The following is a 22253-nucleotide window of genomic DNA, read 5'->3' on the forward strand; positions in this document are numbered from 1 at the left end:
TCAATAATTATTCTCGTTTAGTTAGATAAAAGCATAAACATAATTTGGTGGTCTTTTTAGGCTACATCTGCAGAAAATGTGAGAACGCATTTTGAATTTCGTATACAAATTATTAATAGTGTTGATCGTTCTAGTAGATAGCTCATAAGATTTTAATTCTTAATCAATTTTAAGTTTAAAATTGTGAAAAATGATCTAAGATTCCAAAGTTCTTTCCACGTAGTAGAGATGCCAGAGTAGTTGCAGGCTAGTTATTATTAGGGTTAATCAGTAAAGTGGTCTTGCTGTAATAATCTACTAACTCTGCACCGCTACTGAATTAGTTAAGAGATGTGGAAGGGGTGACACCCCACCCCGACACCGCGCCGCACTCCACCACACTCTTATGGGCAACATCTCCAGGAAAAATAACATCCACAAATATTTTTTTTTACATGATGATTGTCAAGCAATTCAAACTTCCTAATGAATCCAAGGAACTAATTACATTAAATTTATATAATATTAACGGGGCTAATGCCCCTAAAGCATTCTACATACGACACACAGCTAGATATTTAAGAACAATGACATATCAAAATAAAGGCACAGGTCAAATTTTATTTGACACCTTAATTCTTGCATATATATTTAGACATCGATATGCAGGAATATTAATCTATTTTAACTTTCTTCATAAAAAGAAAAAGATAAGTTGACACTACTACTAAATCTATATAATATTTTAACATATAATTTTTATATTTCAAACATAGTCACAGCATATCTGTGAATAAACTTTCGATCATCAGTATTATTTACTTGCTATAATATATTTTCATTATATTATACTGTTGGGTCATGGAAGAGAGGGAGGGAACTATCAGGGGGAAAGCGCCAAGTCATTACGACTTACAGCACTTGGACGAGGTCAGGATAAGGATTTTGGATAGGACGGGGGAAGGGGGGGGGGAGGAATGGTGCCCAACCACTTGGACGGTCGGGGATTGAAAGCCGACCTGCATGGAACGAGACCGTCGCTCTATCGTCCAGCCCAAGTGGTTGGGCACGAAAGATAAGTGTGAGGAGATGCCACAGCATGAGCCAGTGTGAAGAAATGACACAGCGTGAGGCAGGTATAAGGAGTGACACAACATGTGCCAGGTATAAGGAGTGACACAGCATGTGCCAGGTATAAGGAGTGACACAGCATGTGCCAGGTATAAGGAGTGACACAGCATGTGCCAGGTATAAGGAGTGACACAGCATGTGCCAGGTATAAGGAGTGACACAGCATGTGCCAGGTATTAGGAGTGACACAGCATGTGCCAGGTATAAGGAGTGACACAGCATGTGCCAGGTATAAGGAGTGACACAGCATGTGCCAGGTATAAGGAGTGACACAGCATGTGCCAGGTATAAGGAGTGGCACAGCATGTGCCAGGTATAAGGAGTGACACAGCATGTGCCAGGTATAAGGAGTGACACAGCATGTGCCAGGTATAAGGAGTGACACAGCATGTGCCAGGTATAAGGAGTGACACAGCATGTGCCAGGGGGGGTAGCAATATATGGAGGTACCCTCAAATGTGACAACAGTTATCCTACTCTCTATCATCAGTATTATTTACTTGCCATACTCACCTGAACATATAATACTTCATGTTTAATCAGTAACACAAATTAATTGCTATTACAGTAAATATATTATGGTTAATTTTATTATAAATGTGTGTGCGGAGAGTTGTATGGCTTGCACAGCCAGCTCCTCGTCGTACTCACATGAAGAACTTACTAACAAAATGGAAAATGAAGTAAAATGTGAAGCATTAATTTTATTTAATGGCTTTAATTGGGACTTGAGGACATATCTCTGGTAATGTATCGTTTATCTTGTATTTACTGTATCATACAAATTTATACTTCACAATTAAAACAAATCTTGTTATGTAATCATAGGCGGCGTGAATAACTAATCTATTAAACTACGAATCACATAGATTTTACTGTTACTTCTGACAACACTGTCGGTTAAGAACACTATCTGCTTATTAGATTTAGAGCAAAATCTTTCCCATTATTCCGAAGAATACATCTTTTTATCTTATATATTACTTAAATTTTTTTGTTAAGTGTAGCCTGATGCTGCTTCTGTCTGGGCCTCGCTCACACTCCAGCCTGTCTCCATACATTCATTTACTCAATTTGTAGACATTTTTCAGATTGCCATTTTCGACTTCCAATTACTATATTACAAAAAATTACATTCCAAAAGCTCTTCGTTTTCTTCAAAAGTTTAGTCTATACTTTCGTTAAAAAAGCTAACCAATGAAGGAAACTTGATTTAACATCATACCGGAATGGAATAAGAGATCTCTAAAATTTTGATGACTTACTTGATTGAGTAAACGGAAGGCCTATTTAAATGATTTTAAAATACTGAATATTGATTGATGTACCTTCATTGATCGAGCTAATTTTTTTCGGAAACCATTACACGAAGTGTCAAAAATATATTTATACTCTCAGTAATGCGCGGAAATAGTTCCATGGCGACATTTACACGATAGTTATGTTGTGGTGAGCTGAGGTGTGGGGGAGAGGCACTGGTGGTGATCACAGGGGCTCCAGCAACACATTCTCGGCTCTCCACCACGGCTGCATTCCCGCCACCACCGCCAGGTGTGAGCGATGGTGGGTACTTAGCAGGTGTGGAGGAGGATGCCTAGTAGATATGGAGGAGGATGCCTAGCAGGTATGGAGGAGGATGAGAGGACGATATGGAGGATGACTGGTATGATAAGAGGCTATACAGGTGAGTGGTGGTCAGGTCAAAGCCCTTGTTACCTCATTCCGTTTTATTGCCGCTGATAAAGGCACCTGGAGGATTTATTTTCATAGAGTCTATTCCGAAGGAAGAAATGATAATGTTATCCGTGGAAATGACGAAGACGAAGATGAGGATGATGTTGTTCAAAATGTTAGCGGCAGTTTGCTGTTCGGGATCGTTAATGTCCATGGCGCCAATAATCATGAAGAGTACGCCCACCAGCACCTAAAACAATAAATCAGCAAGTTACTCTATATATACATGACAACTTTCACAGGAACTAATGTGATGTCTTGTTATATGTTGTGATAATTACTGAATAATGCAAATCACTCTTTAAAACTCATCTAAACTGGAATTAATATTGAAGAAGAAAGTTAAAAGAAGGGCTGCGGTTGCGTCCTGTTGTGGAGACTGCCTACTAGGCTTCAACATTCCATACAGCCTACCACAGGCCTGTGGCAGGCCGCAGCAGGAGGCAACAGCCACCTTCCCTGCTCAGAGCAACTGCAATTGTCATAAGGCCTGGTGGGCGACGCTGGCACATTTCCAATAGGTAAGGACAAACACCCAGAATCGTTTTACAATTGTAACTAAAAGCAAACTAATTCATATTATAAGCCGTGAATTATTATCATATTTGTTATAGAAATGTCCTTAAATAAGACTGATCTTTAATTGTTCGGCAAAACTTCTTAAAGTGCTTTAGTGTCTACGCAACTTAATGAGTGCCATCTACCCTGACGTCAGATCTGTGTTTCCTTACACATTTGTAAAAGAAAGGATGGTAAGCGGTTGTTACACAAAGGCAACAGTATCGGCGGGTCTTACTTTAAGGAGTGACGGTGGAGTTTTTCTGCGTGAGAAAACCAAAGTCGAAGCTGGTCTCAATGCCATTAAACGCCATAATAAGCATCTGGAGCCCCATCACCACGTGATTGACCACTTCAGCTGGATACTGATGGTGTTTCTTTTTAATATTTAACGGTATCAAGACTCCCAGCAAGACGGCCGTCAGCCCCTATGACAGATAATTTATAGGTATAGCAAACCTGCCTCCATTATATCTGTATCATGTGTCCTGTAATGCTGCCATACATAGTGCTCCAGGGGTGTCAAGTGTCACCTGTGTCATCTATACATAGTGCTCCCGGGGTGTCAAGTGTCACCTGTGTCATCCATACATAGTGCTCCTGGGGTGTCAAGTGTCACCTGTGTCATCCATACATAGTGATCCTGGGGTGTCAAGTGTCACCTGTGTCATCCATACATTGTGATCCTGGGGTGTCAAGTGTCACCTGAGTCATCCATACATTGTGATCCTGGGGTGTCAAGTGTCACCTGTGTCATCCATACATTGTGATCCTGGGGTGTCAAGTGTCACCTGTGTCATCCATACATTATGATCCTGGGGTGTCAAGTGTCACCTGTGTCATCCATACATAGTGCTCCAGGGGTGTCAAGTGTCATCCATACATAGTGATCCTGGGGTGTCAAGTGTCACCTGTGTCATCCATACATTGTGATCCTGGGGTGTCAAGTGTCATCCATACATTGTGATCCTGGGGTGTCAAGTGTCACCTGTGTCATCCATACATTGTGATCCTGGGGTGTCAAGTGTCACCTGTGTCATCCATACATTGTGATCCTGGGGTGTCAAGTGTCACCTGTGTCATCCATACATAGTGATCCTGGGGTGTCAAGTGTCACCTGTGTCATCCATACATAGTGCTCCAGGGGTGTCAAGTGTCATCCATACATTGTGATCCTGGGGTGTCAAGTGTCACCTGTGTCATCCATACATTGTGATCCTGGGGTGTCGAGTGTCACCTGTGTCATCCATACATAGTGCTCCCGGGGTGTCAAGTGTCACCTGTGTCATCCATACATTGTGATCCTGGGGTGTCAAGTGTCACCTGTGTCATCCATACATTGTGATCCTGGGGTGTCAAGTGTCATCCATACATAGTGATCCTGGGGTGTCACCTGTGTCATCCATACATAGTGATCCTGGGGTGTCAAGTGTCACCTGTGTCATCCGTACATTGTGATCCTGGGGTGTCAAGTGTCACCTGTGTCATCCATACATAGTGCTCCATGGGTGTCAAGTGTCACCTGTGTCATCCATACATAGTGCTCCCGGGGTGTCAAGTGTCACTTGTGTCATCCATACATTGTGATCCTGGGGTGTCAAGTGTCACCTGTGTCATCCATACATAGTGATCCTGGGGTGTCAAGTGTCACCTGTGTCATCCATACATTGTGATCCTGGGGTGTCAAGTGTCACCTGTGTCATCCATACATTGTGATCCTGTTGTGTCAAGTGTCACCTGTGTCATCCATACATTGTGATCCTGGGGTGTCACGTGTCACATGTGTCATCCATACATTGTGATCCTGGGGTGTCAAGTGTCACCTGTGTCATCCATACATTGTGATCCTGGGGTGTCAAGTGTCACCTGTGTCATCCATACATAGTGATCCTGGGGTGTCAAGTGTCATCTGTGTCATCCATACATAGTGATCCTGGGGTGTCAAGTGTCACCTGTGTCATCCATACATTGTGATCCTGGGGTGTCAAGTGTCATCTGTGTCATCCATACATAGTGCTCCAGGGGTGTCAAGTGTCACCTGTGTCATCCATACATTGTGATCCTGGGGTGTCAAGTGTCACCTGTGTCATCCATACATTGTGATCCTGGGGTGTCAAGTGTCACCTGTGTCATCCATACATTGTGATCCTGGGGTGTCAAGTGTCACCTGTGTCATCCATACATTGTGATCCTGGGGTGTCAAGTGTCACCTGTGTCATCCATACATTGTGATCCTGGGGTGTCAAGTGTCATCCATACATTGTGATCCTGGGGTGTCAAGTGTCATCCATACATAGTGATCCTGGGGTGTCAAGTGTCACCTGTGTCATCCATACATTGTGATCCTGGGGTGTCAAGTGTCATCTGTGTCATCCATACATAGTGCTCCAGGGGTGTCAAGTGTCACCTGTGTCATCCATACATTGTGATCCTGGGGTGTCAAGTGTCATCCATACATTGTGATCCTGGGGTGTCAAGTGTCATCCATACATTGTGATCCTGGGGTGTCAAGTGTCATCCATACATAGTGATCCTGGGGTGTCAAGTGTCACCTGTGTCATCCATACATAGTGATCCTGGGGTGTCAAGTGTCACCTGTGTCATCCATACATTGTGATCCTGGGGTGTCAAGTGTCACCTGTGTCATCCATACATAGTGATCCTGGGGTGTCAAGTGTCACCTGTGTCATCCATACATAGTGATCCTGGGGTGTCAAGTGTCACCTGTGTCATCCATACATAGTGATCCTGGGGTGTCAAGTGTCACCTGTGTCATCCATACATTGTGATCCTGGGGTGTCAAGTGTCACCTGTGTCATCCATACATAGTGATCCCGGGGTGTCAAGTGTCACCTGTGTCATCCATACATAGTGCTCCAGGGGTGTCAAGTGTCATCCATACATTGTGATCCCGGGGTGTCAAGTGTCACCTGTGTCATCCATACATAGTGATCCCGGGGTGTCAAGTGTCACCTGTGTCATCCATACATAGTGCTCCCGGGGTGTCAAGTGTCACCTGTGTCATCCATACATAGTGCTCCTGGGGTGTCAAGTGTCACCTGTGTCATCCATACATAGTGCTCCAGGGGTGTCAAGTGTCACCTGTGTCATCCATACATTGTGCTCCGGGGGTGTCAAGTGTCACCTGTGTCATCCATACATAGTGCTCCCGGGGTCTCAAGTGTCACCTGTGTCATCAAAGAATTATCCCTGACTGAACCAGCACAATTGACTAACCTCTCCAGGAAACGCTCATCAAAATATTTCTTCACGTTGTACTCTACAACTTACTCAAGAGCCCAACAGAAACAAGTCATCATAGCTACACATAAATCAAAGGTAACATCCAAGTTAACATATTCAAATTGTTAATTACACAAAATACACCGTACATTATTTCACCATTATTTCGCAGCATGCAGCGGTGCTGAATACAGTAGTACAGAAAGAATGGGATTGTGTTTACAGAGTTGTTCATAAAGACTGATATTTACCACAACAAATATTTTTTTCACAATTTTTGCTGACAGACGAAGATAAGTTTCATTAAGATAATATTAGTGAGCTGCCGCCGCTGGAGGTGTTACGACAGACTTGACAGCTGCCATGCTGAGGCTACTGTACTTGACAGCTGCCATGCTGAGGCTGCTCTACTTGACAGCTGCCATGCTGAGGCTACTGTACTTGACAGCTGCCATGCTGAGGCTACTGTACTTAACAGCTGCCATGCTGAGGCTACTGTACTTGACAGCTGCCATGCTGAGGCTACTGTACTTGACAGCTGCCATGCTGAGGCTACTGTACTTGACAGCTGCCATGCTGAGGCTACTGTACTTGACAGCTGCCATGCTGAGGCTACTGTATATGTTTTGCTTCTCAATGAGTTATATAGTGTTGTAGTCACACTATTAATACATTAGTTTTAATTTAGTCTACCATATAATGAAATTCCAAATGTCTAAATATCTTGTTTTTATATTCTTCCCACAAAAGAAATCTGCAAATTTATCAATTCTTTGGAAAGTTATTTAAAATGTGAGTTTGAGTTGAGAAGAGGTTGACATATGAGGGAGCTTTAGGCAGATCTATCAAGGTAAGGTAAGGTAATTATCAAGAGCAACCGCTAAGCCAAAATTATGTTGCTTGTTCAACTTTAGGAACATGTTGACATGTCTCTTAAAACTGTCTCTCATAATACATGACACAGCCTACGGTTTAAACTTGGGGATTAATAATGTGACAGTTCACACGACGGTCAAAGTTAGCTCTTAATATATAACGGTGGTCAAGGCTTGCATGCTAGTAGGCCTTAACCCGAAGCTGTTGATGATGATGTTAAGGGAAGTGATAACGAAGACCGCGCCCATGTTGAAGTAGCTGATGAGGTTGGCGGACATGTGGTAGCTGACCAGGTGCAGCTTACAGTCCCTCAGCATGGAGAGGGAGAGGGAGAGCAGGGCTACCAACAGCTGTATGTACACCGTCGCTCTTAGTACCACCTACACAACTCTTAACTTATTACACTTCCTAAATCATGGCACAAATTAACGTGCGAATTTTATATTGTAAAACGTTATGAAGGTGATTTAAAATGTCTGACTATATAATTATGACTTAGCTTGCTTAAGTATATATCAAACTTTTTAGTTTAATCCTAAATAATTTAACATAACTTATCATTACTGGTTCCCACTTGTCATGGGGTGGAGAGACATCAGCCCGGGGAACATTACTGTAGATAAGTTATAAGGTGAAAGGTTATATATATTTATTATTCAAACAGTAAAAAATCAGTCAATCATTCACGGTTCAGTACAATATAGCACTCGAGGTAAACAAGCAGTACACACACAGCTTCATAAGACCAGGTGTACAGTGCTCCTCGTCAACTGGCGTATACACTACATAAACATTTACGCCCATTTAACAAAGAGTTTCTACCCAGCCTTCAACTGCTCCTTGTCGTATTCTGTAGATTGTACACAATTACTCTCCTCCTCACACTCACTCACTGTATCCTCATCCACCAACTTGAGGCTAGTTCTTCCTGGCCTCAACCTGTCGCCGCTCTCAAATTATCTTGAACACACTCCTCACCATCATCCATTCCTTCAACATGGCCAAACATCTCAGTAAGCTCTCCTTGTTCACCCAGCAGCAAGTAGGTACCAAGAAGCTAAGCAACTGTTGAGCGGTTGCACCCTGAGGAGGGGTCGGTAGGTCCACCTGGGGAGATCATACAGAAGCCTAATGTATCTACATATCAGCCCAGCCTCCTAAGATGAAACTACTCATAGTAACGATGTGGTCGAACGTCTCCGTGGTGTAGTGGTAAGACACTCGCCTGGCGTTCCGCTAGCGCTTAGTCATGGGTTCGTATCCTGGCCGGGGAGGATTTACTGGGCGCAAATAGCCTCTGTTTAACTCAACAGTAAAATGAGTACTTGGTTGTAACAACGATTCTTCGCGGCAGGGATCGTATTCCAGGGACCTGCCCGTAAAGCTACGCGTACTAGTGGCTGTACAAGAATGTAACAACTCTTGTATACATCTAAAAAAATAAAAAAGTACAAATATGTCGTGATGGAAGCAGAAGGTAGATTTTTGTAGTACTGAAATTGGACAAACCGCCAAAGATTATGTATATTTATGACCCTAATAAAATGTAACCTAACCTAGCCACTCAAGGTAGGCCTAAAACACGCTATGTGAGCCCTAATATGCTATACTAGATCTATGTAAATCTAAGTTTGGTTTTTACTTGATTTTTTCAGGACTAAAAACATAGAACAAAGAGTGGCTTACAGCGGGCCCATTACTACATATTGCTACGGTAGACCACATAGTTACACAAAGTTGTATGAAAACAGGAGGATGACTTGATACATACACAAGTTTCCTGTCCCCCTCCCCCCCCCCCCCCACACAAACTGTTGAAGGGGGGGGGGAGGTTTGTGGGGTTGTTACTGGTCAGTCTCTCAGCCGCCGCCGCCACCACCACCGCCGCCGCCGCCACCACCGCCGCCGCCGCCACCACCACCGCCGCCGCCGCCACCACCGCCGCCGCCGCCACCACCACCGCCGCCGCCGCCACCACCGCCGCCGCCGCCACCACCACCGCCGCCGCCGCCACCACCGCCGCCGCCGCCACCGTCCGCCGGCCACTCCTCTACGAGGCTCGTGGCTCCGACTGTTCCTTAACATGACTCTCCTTACATAACATACTATATTTTCCTGTCAGAACCTATACTCGTATCTTCCAGCGAGACTCCCACCTCGCAGGTGGGTATGATGGTCTACAGGTATACTGCCACCTCGCAGGTGTGAATGCTAGTCTACAGGTATACTGCCACCTTGCAGGTGTGTATGCTGGTCTACAGGTATACTGCCACCTCGCAGGTGTGAATGCTAGTCTACAGGTATACTGCCACCTTGCAGGTATGTATGCTGGTCTACAGGTATACTGCCACCTCGCAGGTGTGTATGCTGGTCCACAGGTATACTGCCACCTCGCAGGTGTGAATGCTAGTCTACAGGTATACTGCCACCTTGCAGGTATGTATGCTGGTCTACAGGTATACTGCCACCTCGCAGGTGTGTATGCTGGTCCACAGGTATACTGCCACCTCGCAGGTGTGTATGCTGGTCTACAGGTATACTGCCACCTCGCAGGTGTGTATGCTGGTCTATAGGTATACTGCCACCTCGCAGGTGTGTATGCTGGTCTACAGGTATACTGCCACCTTGCACGTGTGTATGCTGGTCTACAGGTATACTGCCACCTCGCAGGTGTGTATGCTGGTCTACAGGTATACTGCCACCTTGCAGGTGTGTATGATGGTCTACAGGTATACTGCCACTCGCAGGTGTGTATGCTGGTCTACAGGTATACTGCCACCTTGCAGGTGTGTATGCTGGTCTACAGGTATACTGCCACCTTGCAGGTGTGTATGCTGGTCTACAGGTATACTGCCACCTCGCAGGTGTGTATGCTGGTCTACAGGTATACTGCCACCTCGCAGGTGTGTATGCTGGTCTACAGGTATACTGCCACCTTGCAGGTGTGTATGCTGGTCTACAGGTATACTGCCACCTCGCAGGTGTGTATGCTGGTCTACAGGTATACTGCCACCTTGCAGGTGTGTATGCTGGTCTACAGGTATACTGCCACCTCGCAGGTGTGTATGCTGGTCTACAGGTATACTGCCACCTTGCAGGTGTGTATGCTGGTCTACAGGTATACTGCCACCTTGCAGGTGTGTATGCTGGTCTACAGGTATACTGCCACCTTGCAGGTGTGTATGCTGGTCTACAGGTATACTGCCACCTCGCAGGTGTGTATGCTGGTCTACAGGTATACTGCCACCTTGCAGGTGTGTATGCTGGTCTACAGGTATACTGCCACCTCGCAGGTGTGTATGCTGGTCTACAGGTATACTGCCACCTTGCAGGTGTGTATGCTGGTCTACAGGTATACTGCCACCTTGCAGGTGTGTATGCTGGTCTACAGGTATACTGCCACCTCTGCAGGTGTGTATGATGGTCTACAGGTATACTGCCACCTCGCAGGTGTGTATGATGGTCTACAGGTATACTGCCACCTTGCAGGTGTGTATGCTGGTCTACAGGTATACTGCCACCTCGCAGGTGTGTATGCTGGTCTACAGGTATACTGCCACCTTGCAGGTGTGTATGCTGGTCTACAGGTATACTGCCACCTTGCAGGTGTGTATGCTGGTCTACAGGTATACTGCCACCTTGCAGGTGTGTATGATGGTCTACAGGTATACTGCCACCTTGCAGGTGTGTATGCTGGTCTACAGGTTTACTCCCACCTCGCAGGTGTGTATGCTGATCTACAGGTATACTGCCACCTTGCAGGTGTGTATGCTGGTCTATAGGTATACTCCCACCTTGCAGGTGTGTATGCTGCTCTACAGGTATACTGCCACCTCGCCGGTGTGTATGATGGTCTACAGGTATACTGCCATCTCGCAGGTGTGTATGCTGGTCTACAGGTATACTGCCACCTTGCAGGTGTGTATGATGGTCTACAGGTATACTGCCACCTTGCAGGTGTGTATGCTGGTCTACAGGTATACTGCCACCTCGCAGGTGTGTATGCTGGTCTACAGGTATACTGCCACCTCGCAGGTGTGTATGCTGGTCTACAGGTATACTGCCACCTTGCAGGTGTGTATGCTGGTCTACAGGTATACTGCCACCTCGCAGGTGTGTATGCTGGTCTACAGGTATACTGCCACCTTGCAGGTGTGTATGCTGGTCTACAGGTATACTGCCACCTCGCAGGTGTGTATGCTGGTCTACAGGTATTCTGCCACCTTGCAGGTGTGTATGCTGGTCTACAGGTATACTGCCACCTTGCAGGTGTGTATGCTGGTCTACAGGTATACTGCCACCTTGCAGGTGTGTATGATGGTCTACAGGTATACTGCCACCTTGCAGGTGTGTATGCTGGTCTACAGGTTTACTCCCACCTCGCAGGTGTGTATGCTGATCTACAGGTATACTGCCACCTTGCAGGTGTGTATGCTGGTCTATAGGTATACTCCCACCTTGCAGGTGTGTATGCTGCTCTACAGGTATACTGCCACCTCGCCGGTGTGTATGATGGTCTACAGGTATACTGCCATCTCGCAGGTGTGTATGCTGGTCTACAGGTATACTGCCACCTTGCAGGTGTGTATGATGGTCTACAGGTATACTGCCACCTTGCAGGTGTGTATGCTGGTCTACAGGTATACTGCCACCTCGCAGGTGTGTATGCTGGTCTACAGGTATACTGCCACCTCGCAGGTGTGTATGCTGGTCTACAGGTATACTGCCACCTTGCAGGTGTGTATGCTGGTCTACAGGTATACTGCCACCTCGCAGGTGTGTATGCTGGTCTACAGGTATACTGCCACCTTGCAGGTGTGTATGCTGGTCTACAGGTATACTGCCACCTTGCAGGTGTGTATGATGGTCTACAGGTATACTGCCACCTCGCAGGTGTGTATGATGGTCTACAGGTATACTGCCACCTCGCAGGTGTGTATGATGGTCTACAGGTATACTGCCACCTTGCAGGTGTGTATGCTGGTCTACAGGTATACTGCCACCTCGCAGGTGTGTATGCTGGTCTACAAGTATACTGCCACCTTGCAGGTGTGTATGCTGGTCTACAGGTATACTGCCACCTTGCAGGTGTGTATGCTGGTCTACAGGTATACTGCCACCTTGCAGGTGTGTATGATGGTCTACAGGTATACTGCCACCTTGCAGGTGTGCATGCTGGTCTACAGGTTTACTCCTACCTCGCAGGTGTGTATGCTGATCTACAGGTATACTGCCACATTGCAGGTGTGTATGCTGGTCTATAGGTATACTCCCACCTTGCAGGTGTGTATGCTGCTCTACAGGTATACTGCCACCTCGCAGGTGTGTATGCTGGTCTACAGGTATACTGCCACCTTGCAGGTGTGTATGCTGGTCTACAGGTATACTGCCACCTCGCAGGTGTGTATGCTGGTCTACAGGTATACTGCCACCTTGCAGGTGTGTATGCTGGTCTACACGTATACTGCCACCTCGCAGGTGTGTATGCTGGTCTACAGGTATACTGCCACCTTGCAGGTGTGTATGCTGGTCTACAGGTATACTGCCACCTTGCAGGTGTGTATGATGGTCTACAGGTATACTGCCACCTCGCAGGTGTGTATGATGGTCTACAGGTATACTTCCACCTCGCAGGTGTGTATGATGGTCTACAGGTATACTGCCACCTTGCAGGTGTGTATGCTGGTCTACAGGTATACTGCCACCTTGCAGGTGTGTATGCTGGTCTACAGGTATACTGCCACCTTGCAGGTGTGTATGCTGGTCTACAGGTATACTGCCACCTTGCAGGTGTGTATGCTGATCTATAGGTATACTGCCACCTTGCAGGTGTGTATGATGATCTACAGGTATACTGCCACCTTGCAGGTGTGTATGCTGGTCTACAGGTTTACTCCCACCTCGCAGGTGTGTATGCTGATCTACAGGTATACTGCCACCTTGCAGGTGTGTATGCTGGTCTATAGGTATACTCCCACCTTGCAGGTGTGTATGCTGCTCTACAGGTATACTGCCACCTCGCAGGTGTGTATGATGGTATACAGGTATACTGCCATCTCGCAGGTGTGTATGCTGGTCTACAGGTATACTGCCACCTTGCAGGTGTGTATGATGGTCTACAGGTATACTGCCACCTTGCAGGTGTGTATGCTGGTCTACAGGTATACTGCCACCTCGCAGGTGTGTATGCTGGTCTACAGGTATACTGCCACCTCGCAGGTGTGTATGCTGGTCTACAGGTATACTGCCACCTTGCAGGTGTGTATGCTGGTCTACAGGTATACTGCCACCTCGCAGATGTGTATGCTGGTCTACAGGTATACTGCCACCTTGCAGGTGTGTATGCTGGTCTACAGGTATACTGCCACCTTGCAGGTGTGTATGATGGTCTACAGGTATACTGCCACCTCGCAGGTGTGTATGATGGTCTACAGGTATACTGCCACCTGGCAGGTGTGTATGATGGTTACAGGTATACTGCCACCTTGCAGGTGTGTATGCTGGTCTACAGGTATACTGCCACCTCGCATGTGTGTATGCTGGTCTACAGGTATACTGCCACCTTGCAGGTGTGTATGCTGGTCTACAGGTATACTGCCACCTTGCAGGTGTGTATGCTGGTCTACAGGTATACTGCCACCTTGCAGGTGTGTATGATGGTCTACAGGTATACTGCCACCTTGCAGGTGTGTATGCTGGTCTACAGGTTTACTCCCACCTCGCAGGTGTGTATGCTGATCTACAGGTATACTGCCACCTTGCAGGTGTGTATGCTGGTCTATAGGTATACTCCCACCTTGCAGGTGTGTATGCTGCTCTACAGGTATACTGCCACCTCGCAGGTGTGTATGATGGTCTACAGGTATACTGCCATCTCGCAGGTGTGTATGCTAGTCTACAGGTATACTGCCACCTTGCAGGTGTGTATGCTGGTCTACAGGTATACTGACACCTCGCAGGTGTGTATGCTGGTCTACAGGTATACTGCCACCTTGCAGGTGTGTATGATGGTCTACAGGTATACTGCCACCTTGCAGGTATGTATGCTGGTCTACAGGTATACTGCCACCTCGCAGGTGTGTATGGTGGTCTACAGGTATACTGCCACCTCGCAGGTGTGTATGCTGGCTTACAGGTATACTGCCACCTCGCAGGTGTGTATGCTGGTCTACAGGTATACTGCCACCTTGCAGGTGTGTATGCTGGTCTACAGGTATACTGCCACCTCGCAGGTGTGTATGCTGGTCTACAGGTATACTGCCACCTTGCAGGTGTGTATGCTGGTCTACAGGTATACTGCCACCTCGCAGGTGTGTATGCTGGTCTACAGGTATACTGCCACCTTGCAGGTGTGTATGCTGCTCTACAGGTATACTGCCACCTCGCAGGTGTGTATGCTGGTCTACAGGTATACAACTCTCACACCCTGACCGTCCTGACGACATCATACAAGTATACCCTTGATGATATACCAGCCCTCACATTCCAGGGAGCCGGTCGGCCGAGCGGACAGCACACTGGACTTGTGGTCCTGTGGTCCCGGGTTCGATCCCTGGCGCCAGCGAGAAACAATGGGCAGAGTTTCTTTCACCCTATGCCCCTGTTACCTAGCAGTAAAATAGGTACCTGGGTGTTAGTCAGCTGTCACGGGCTGCTTCCTGGGGGTGGAGGCCTGGTCGAGGACCGGGCCGCGGGGACACTAAAGCCCCGAAATCATCTCAAGATAACCTCAAGATAACCCTCACATTCATCTACACTAATGTCAAATACGTGACTCTTTGCGCCATTAACACTTACACGTAGTTCCCGTTGTCCAGGTCAGGCAGCCTGTACGTAGGCCCATCCAGGTCAGGCAGCCTGTACGTAGGCCCATCCAGGTCAAGCAGCCTGTACGTAGGCCCATCCAGGTCAAGCAGCCTGTACGTAGGCCCATCCATGTTAGGCAGCCTGTCCGTAGCCCCATCCAGGTCAGGCAGCCTGTACGTAGCCCCATCCAGGTCAGGCAGCCTGTACGTAGGCCCATCCAGGTCAGGCAGCCTGTACGTAGGCCCATCCAGGTCAAGCAGCCTGTACGTAGGCCCATCCATGTTAGGCAGCCTGTCCGTAGCCCCATCCAGGTCAGGCAGCCTGTACGTAGCCCCATCCAGGTCAGGCAGCCTGTACGTAGCCCCATCCAGGTCAGGCAGCCTGTACGTAGGCCCATCCATGTTAGGCAGCCTGTACGTAGCCCCATCCAGGTCAGGCAGCCTGTAAGTAGCCCCATCCAGGTCAGGCAGCCTGTACGTAGGCCCATCCATATCAGGCAGCCTGTACGTAGGCCCATCCAGGTTAGGCAGCCTGTACGTAGCCCCATCCAGGTCAGGCAGCCTGTACGTAGGCCCATCCAGGTCAGGCAGCCTGTACGTAGGCCCATCCAGGTCAGGCAGCCTGTACGTAGCCCCATCCAGGTCAGGCAGCCTGTACGTAGCCCCATCCAGGTCAGGCAGCTTGTACGTAGCCCCATCCAGGTCAGGCAGCCTGTACGTAGGCCCATCCAGGTCAGGCAGCCTGTACGTAGCCCCATCCAGGTCAGGCAGCCTGTACGTAGGCCCATCCAGGTCAGGCAGCCTGTACGTAGCCCCAGCCAGGTCAGGCAGCCTGTACGTAGCCCCATCCAGGTCAGGCAGCCTGTACGTAGCCCCATCCAGGTCAGGCAGCCTGTACGTAGGCCCATCCAGGTCAGGCAGCCTGTACGTAGCCCCATCCAGGTCAGGCAGCCTGTACGTAGGCCCATCCAGGTCAGGCAGCCTGTACGTAGCCCCATCCAGGTCAGGCAGCTTGTACGTAGGCCCATCCAGGTCAGGCAGCCTGTACGTAGCCCCATCCAGGTCAGGCAGCCTGTACGTAGCCCCATCCAGGTCAGGCAGCCTGTACGTAGCCCCATCCAGGTCAGGCAGCCTGTACGTAGGCCCATCCATGTTAGACAGCCCGTACATAGGCCCATCCATGTTAGACAGCCTGTACATAGGCCCATACATGTTAGGCAGCCTGTACGTAGGCCCATCCATGTTAGACAGCCTGTACATAGGCCCATACATGTTAGGCAGCCTGTACGTAGGCCCATACATGTTAGGCCGGCTGTACGTAGGCCCATACATGTTAGGCAGCCTGTACGTAGGCCCATCCATGTTAGACAGCCTGTACGTAGGCCCATCCATGTTAGACAGCCTGTACGTAGGCCCATCCATGTTAGACAGCCTGTACATAGGCCCATACATGTTAGGCAGCCTGTACGTAGGCCCATACATGTTAGGCAGCCTGTACGTAGGCCCATCCATGTTAGGCAGCCTGTACGTAGGCCCATACATGTTAGGCAGCCTGTACGTAGGCCCATCCATGTTAGGCAGCCTGTACGTATGCCCATACATGTTAGGCAGCCTGTACGTAGGCCCATACATGTTAGGCAGCCTGTACGTAGGCCCATACATGTTAGGCAGCCTGTACATAGGCCCGTCCATGTTAGGCAGCCTGTACGTAGGCCTATAATGTTAGGCAGCCTGTACGTAGGCCCGTCCATGTTAGGCAGCCTGTACGTAGGCCTATACATGTTAGGCAGCCTGTACGTAGGCCCATCCATGTTAGGCAGCCTGTACGTAGGCCTGTCTATGTTAGGCAGCCTGTACGTAGGCCCATAAATGTTAGACAGCCTGTACGTAGGCCCATCCATGTTACGCAGCCTTACGTAGGCCCATACATGTTAGGCAGCCTGTACATAGGCCCATACATGTTAGGCAGCCTGTACGTAGGCCCGTCCATGTTAGGTAGCCTGTACATAGGCCCATACATGTTAGGCAGTCTGTACGTAGGCCCGTCCATGTTAGGTAACCTGTGCGTAGGCCTATACATGTTAGGCAGCCTGCATGTAGGCCCATACTTGTTAGGCAGCCTGTACGTAGGCCCATACATGTTAGGCAGCCTGTACATAGGCTCATCCATGTTAGACAGCCTGTACGTAGGCCCATCCATGTTAGACAGCCTGTACGTATGTAGGCCCATCCATGTTAGACAGCCTGTACGTAGGCCCATCCATGTTAGACAGCCTGTACGTAGGCCCATCCATGTTAGACAGCCTGTACGAAGGCCAATCCATGTTAGACAGCCTGTACGTAGGCCCATCCATGTTAGGCAGCCTGTACGTAGGCCCATCCATGTTAGGCAGCCTGTACGTATGTAGGGCCATCCATGTTAGACAGCCTGTACGTAGGCCCATCCATGTTAGACAGCCTGTACGTAGGCCCATCCATGTTAGGCAGCCTGTACGTAGGCCCATCCATGTTAGGCAGCCTGTACGTATGTAGGGCCATCCATGTTAGACAGCCTGTACGTAGGCCCATCCATGTTAGACAGCCTGTACGTAGGCCCATCCATGTTAGGCAGCCTGTACGTAGGCCCATCCATGTTAGGCAGCCTGTACGTAGGCCCATCCATGTTAGACAGCCTGTACGTAGGCCCATCCATGTTAGGCAGCCTGTACGTAGGCCCATCCATGTTAGACAGCCTGTACGTAGGCCCATCCATGTTAGACAGCCTGTACGTATGTAGGCCCATCCATGTTAGACAGCCTGTACGTAGGCCCATCCATGTTAGACAGCCTGTACGTAGGCCCATCCATGTTAGGCAGCCTGTACGTAGGCCCATCCATGTTAGGCAGCCTGTACGTAGGCCCATCCATGTTAGGCAGCCTGTACGTAGGCCCATCCATGTTAGGCAGCCTGTACGTAGGCTCATCCATGTTAGGCAGCCTGTACGTAGGCCCATCCATGTTAGGCAGCCTGTATGTAGGCCCATCCATGTTAGGCAGCCTGTACGTAGGCCCATCCATGTTAGGCAGCCTGTACGTAGGCCCATCCATGTTAGACAGCCTGTACGTAGGCCCATCCATGTTAGACAGCCTGTACGTATGTAGGCCCATCCATGTTAGACAGCCTGTACGTAGGCCCATCCATGTTAGGCAGCCTGTACGTAGGCCCATCCATGTTAGGCAGCCTGTATGTAGGCCCATCCATGTTAGGCAGCCTGTATGTAGGCCCATCCATGTTAGGCAGCCTGTACGTAGGCCCATTCATGTTAGACAGCCTGTACGTAGGCCCATCCATGTTAGGCAGCCTGTACGTAGGCCCATCCATGTTAGACAGCCTGTACGTAGGCCCATCCATGTTAGGCAGCCTGTACGTAGGCTCATCCATGTTAGACAGCCTGTACGTAGGCCCATCCATGTTAGACAGCCTGTACGTATGTAGGCCCATCCATGTTAGACAGCCTGTACGTAGGCCCATCCATGTTAGGCAGCCTGTACGTAGGCCCATCCATGTTAGGCAGCCTGTACGTAGGCCCATCCATGTTAGGTAGCCTGTACGTAGGCCCATCCATGTTAGGCAGCCTGTACGTAGGCCCATCCATGTTAGACAGCCTGTACGTAGGCTCATCCATGTTAGGCAGCCTGTACGTAGGCCCATCCATGTTAGGCAGCCTGTACGTAGGCCCATCCATGTTAGACAGCCTGTACGTAGGCCCATCCATGTTAGGCAGCCTGTATGTAGGCCCATCCATGTTAGACAGCCTGTACGTAGGCCCATCCATGTTAGACAGCCTGTATGTAGGCCCATCCATGTTAGACAGCCTGTACGTAGGCCCATCCATGTTAGACAGCCTGTATGTAGGCCCATCCATGTTAGGCAGCCTGTACGTAGACCCATCCATGTTAGACAGCCTGTACGTAGACCCATCCATGTTAGGCAGCCTGTACATAGACCCACCAGGTTCTCCTAGGCTCACTACTGACCTTTCCTCAGGATGTACCACATAACAGTGCTCTAACTCCCGGGTATCTGTATATGACTACTAAATGAACAGTACCATCAGGTGAAAGGAAACATGCCCGTGCATTGTGAGGGAAACACGTAGACTACTGCGCTATGCCAGACCTGGCATATTCCCCACACCCACTCCATTACTGTTCCTCCACAACATTTCACAATTTCAAGATATATCTACACGATATACAGATACTGTAGGACTGTAGAATGCCTACTATTACTACACCTTTACCTTTGCCACAGTGTACAGTCCTACAGGGACATGGGCTGGTGTAGGATGGTGCAGTCTTCTCACACCATCACATCAAATACTGTTAACAATAGCACCTCTTTCATCACTTCCACCCATTGAACTTTCAAAGTATTTTCTCCACCAACAATTAATCTCTTCTACATCATTTAACATTTCCCCCATGTCTACCTTCTATATCCCCCATTTATCCATTAGCCTTCCTACTGCAGTTCCTTATCTTTCAAATGAGCGTCTTGATTTCTAAATAATTTTATTTATGATTTCTCTCCATCTCCTCATTCGCCGTGTTATTTTGTATTGAGATTAACTAATCTTTTACTCTGATCCTACTACCATTGCCTCGGCTCGCTACCTAACTCTGTGTCTATAATACCTGTATTGTGTCTTATCATTACCCACTCTTGCCACCCCCTCATCCAGCCACTCTTGCCACCCCCTCATCCAGCCACTCTTGCCACCCACTCATCCAGCCACTCTTGCCACCACCTCATCCAGCCACTCTTGCCACCCCCTCATCCAGCCACTCTTGCCACCACCTCATCCAGCCACTCTTGCCACCACCTCATCCGACCACTCTTGCCACCACCTCATCCAGCCACTCTTGCCACCCCCTCATCCAGCCACTCTTGCCACCACCTCATCCGGCCACTCTTGCCACCACCTCATCCAGCCACTCTTGCCACCACCTCATCCGACCACTCTTGCCACCACCTCATCCGACCAATCAGTTTCTCTCAATTTTACACCAGTGTGCTCGTCCACACTTCCTAGACGTTGCTGTGAGCACGCCTGGGTGCGTCTAGTGACGTACCTGGTAGACCAGGCACCAGCTGTGTGCACGCCTGGATGCGTCTAGTGACGTACCTGGTAGACCAGGCACCAGCTGTGAGCACGCCTGGGTGCGTCTAGTGACGTACCTGGTAGACCAGGCACCAGCTGTGTGCACGCCTGGATGCGTCTAGTGACGTACCTGGAGGACGAGGGAGGTGACGATGAGGGCCAGCATGACTGTGTAGTAGGGGTGCTTCTCGCCCACCTCCAACACGTACTTGAGCTGCGAGGCATTAGCGGTGAGGAGGGCCACGTCCAGCATGCCCTGCGCCACCGTCTTCTTGGTGGCATAGCGGTTAGCGTCCAGAGTCTTCTCGCCCTGCAAAACATTACATTCACTAGAGTTTAAGCTTCTTATCCCCCTCACCTTGCTACCTGGCACGTGTCCCTTATATTTATCAATGTATAAGGTATATATTTGCTGCATCAAAGGTGATTTGTGTCATGTTAAATGACTTACCATTTTTATGAACCAAACATAAAATAAACCATAAACAACCCTGACTGAGATCTTTATTTTCATTTCAGTGTTTATATAATTCCAAGTATTCCGGAAATTGACATTTCTCACACGTTATGTAATTTTGACCTCGATATAAGCCTAATGTGTATGAATACACTCTGACTTACTGTCCCCCGACACGGTGAATTATTATTTTTATTGTTAATTATTTAAGGAAAATATAGTGTTATTGAGGTGTACATGTCTGTGGTACACCATCATCTGAAGACTGTGTCCAAGCATGGAGACTTACCATTCACAAGGACATATAGCTGCCTTGGAGAATGTTTAACACAGAACGACAGAAATCATCCCAGAATAAAGTCAACTCTCACACCAGGAAGGGTTGGGGGCCACAGATAACAACACTGCAGACCAGACATGACAAGGCTGATCTTATTTACCCCTTCACAATTGTGCATTAAGTAAAATATATTAATCCAGGTCAATTATAACACATACAAGGAGTAACGGCTTCAAGCTCAATAAGCCGCAATATAGTACACAAAATAGGAAATGTTTTTTCATCAAATAGAACAATACATCCATAGAATGTACCGTCTACCCACCCAAGCCCTAAATGACACGACAAAACTTATCCTTAAAATTCAGTTGGAAAAAAGTATCAGGAATAATTGTGAGACCTTTGACTAGCCCCTGTTTCCTATCCGAGTCGAGGCCATTGTAGGTGGTGGCCCTCAGGTCCTCAGGTAAATGCCACAAGTGGAAAGACGTGACTGACACTGCCCACACAACCAACCTTAGAAAACGTAATAATTTTCTCGGCATGGAGAAGCGAGGACCTGACACCGTCAACACACCATTCTTCACCCCCGGACCTGCAACTTTAGGACTCCTGGTTGAACCTTGTCGACGAGCGGACGTCTGGACACCTCCTCCGCCTGGGAGCCGCCGGATCACTTTCTGTCTTCGCGTTTCGGATTTGATACTGTCGTTTGGGAACCCTATTCAACGGTCCGGACGACGCCTGGCGCACATATCGCCTTGGGTCACAGGATTGTTAATAGATTTTTTCACATATTCTGGCTGGTTCTCCCGGCGGGGGTGACGGTGTCCGGCTCTGGCTTGGCCGAGAGGTGCCGGGAGTTGGTGGGTCTTGGTGGGGTCCTGGTGTGCCCTTAGCCGTGGTGAGCGGCTGACTTCTATTCTGTCGGAGGGCACTGGATGACTTCCGTTTTAAAATTTGTTGGGGGCCGAGTTTTTAGTTTTGCTACCTGGTGTTTTCTGTGTGGGGCGAGCTGGTGCTCGTCACCCTGAGGGACTCCTGGGC

At 48.5% G+C, this 22253-nt stretch overlaps 1 protein-coding gene across 1 annotated transcript in view; it reads right to left on the bottom strand.

The window, feature by feature from the left end:
- Positions 1-421: 421 nt before the first annotated feature.
- The window catches only part of LOC123757412 (ninjurin-2), a 22014-nt gene continuing 182 nt past the window's right edge, over positions 422-22253 (bottom strand). The window contains exons 2-3 of the mRNA XM_045740962.1: positions 20600-20779; positions 422-3034 (exon numbers count right to left, since the gene is read on the bottom strand). Of these exons, the coding sequence (XP_045596918.1) occupies positions 2828-3034; positions 20600-20779 (387 nt within the window). The 3' untranslated portion in view covers positions 422-2827. The remainder of the gene's footprint in view (positions 3035-20599; positions 20780-22253) is intronic.

This window comes from Procambarus clarkii, chromosome 19 (genome assembly GCF_040958095.1).
Source record: "Procambarus clarkii isolate CNS0578487 chromosome 19, FALCON_Pclarkii_2.0, whole genome shotgun sequence".
NCBI classification, from domain to species: domain Eukaryota; kingdom Metazoa; phylum Arthropoda; class Malacostraca; order Decapoda; family Cambaridae; genus Procambarus; species Procambarus clarkii.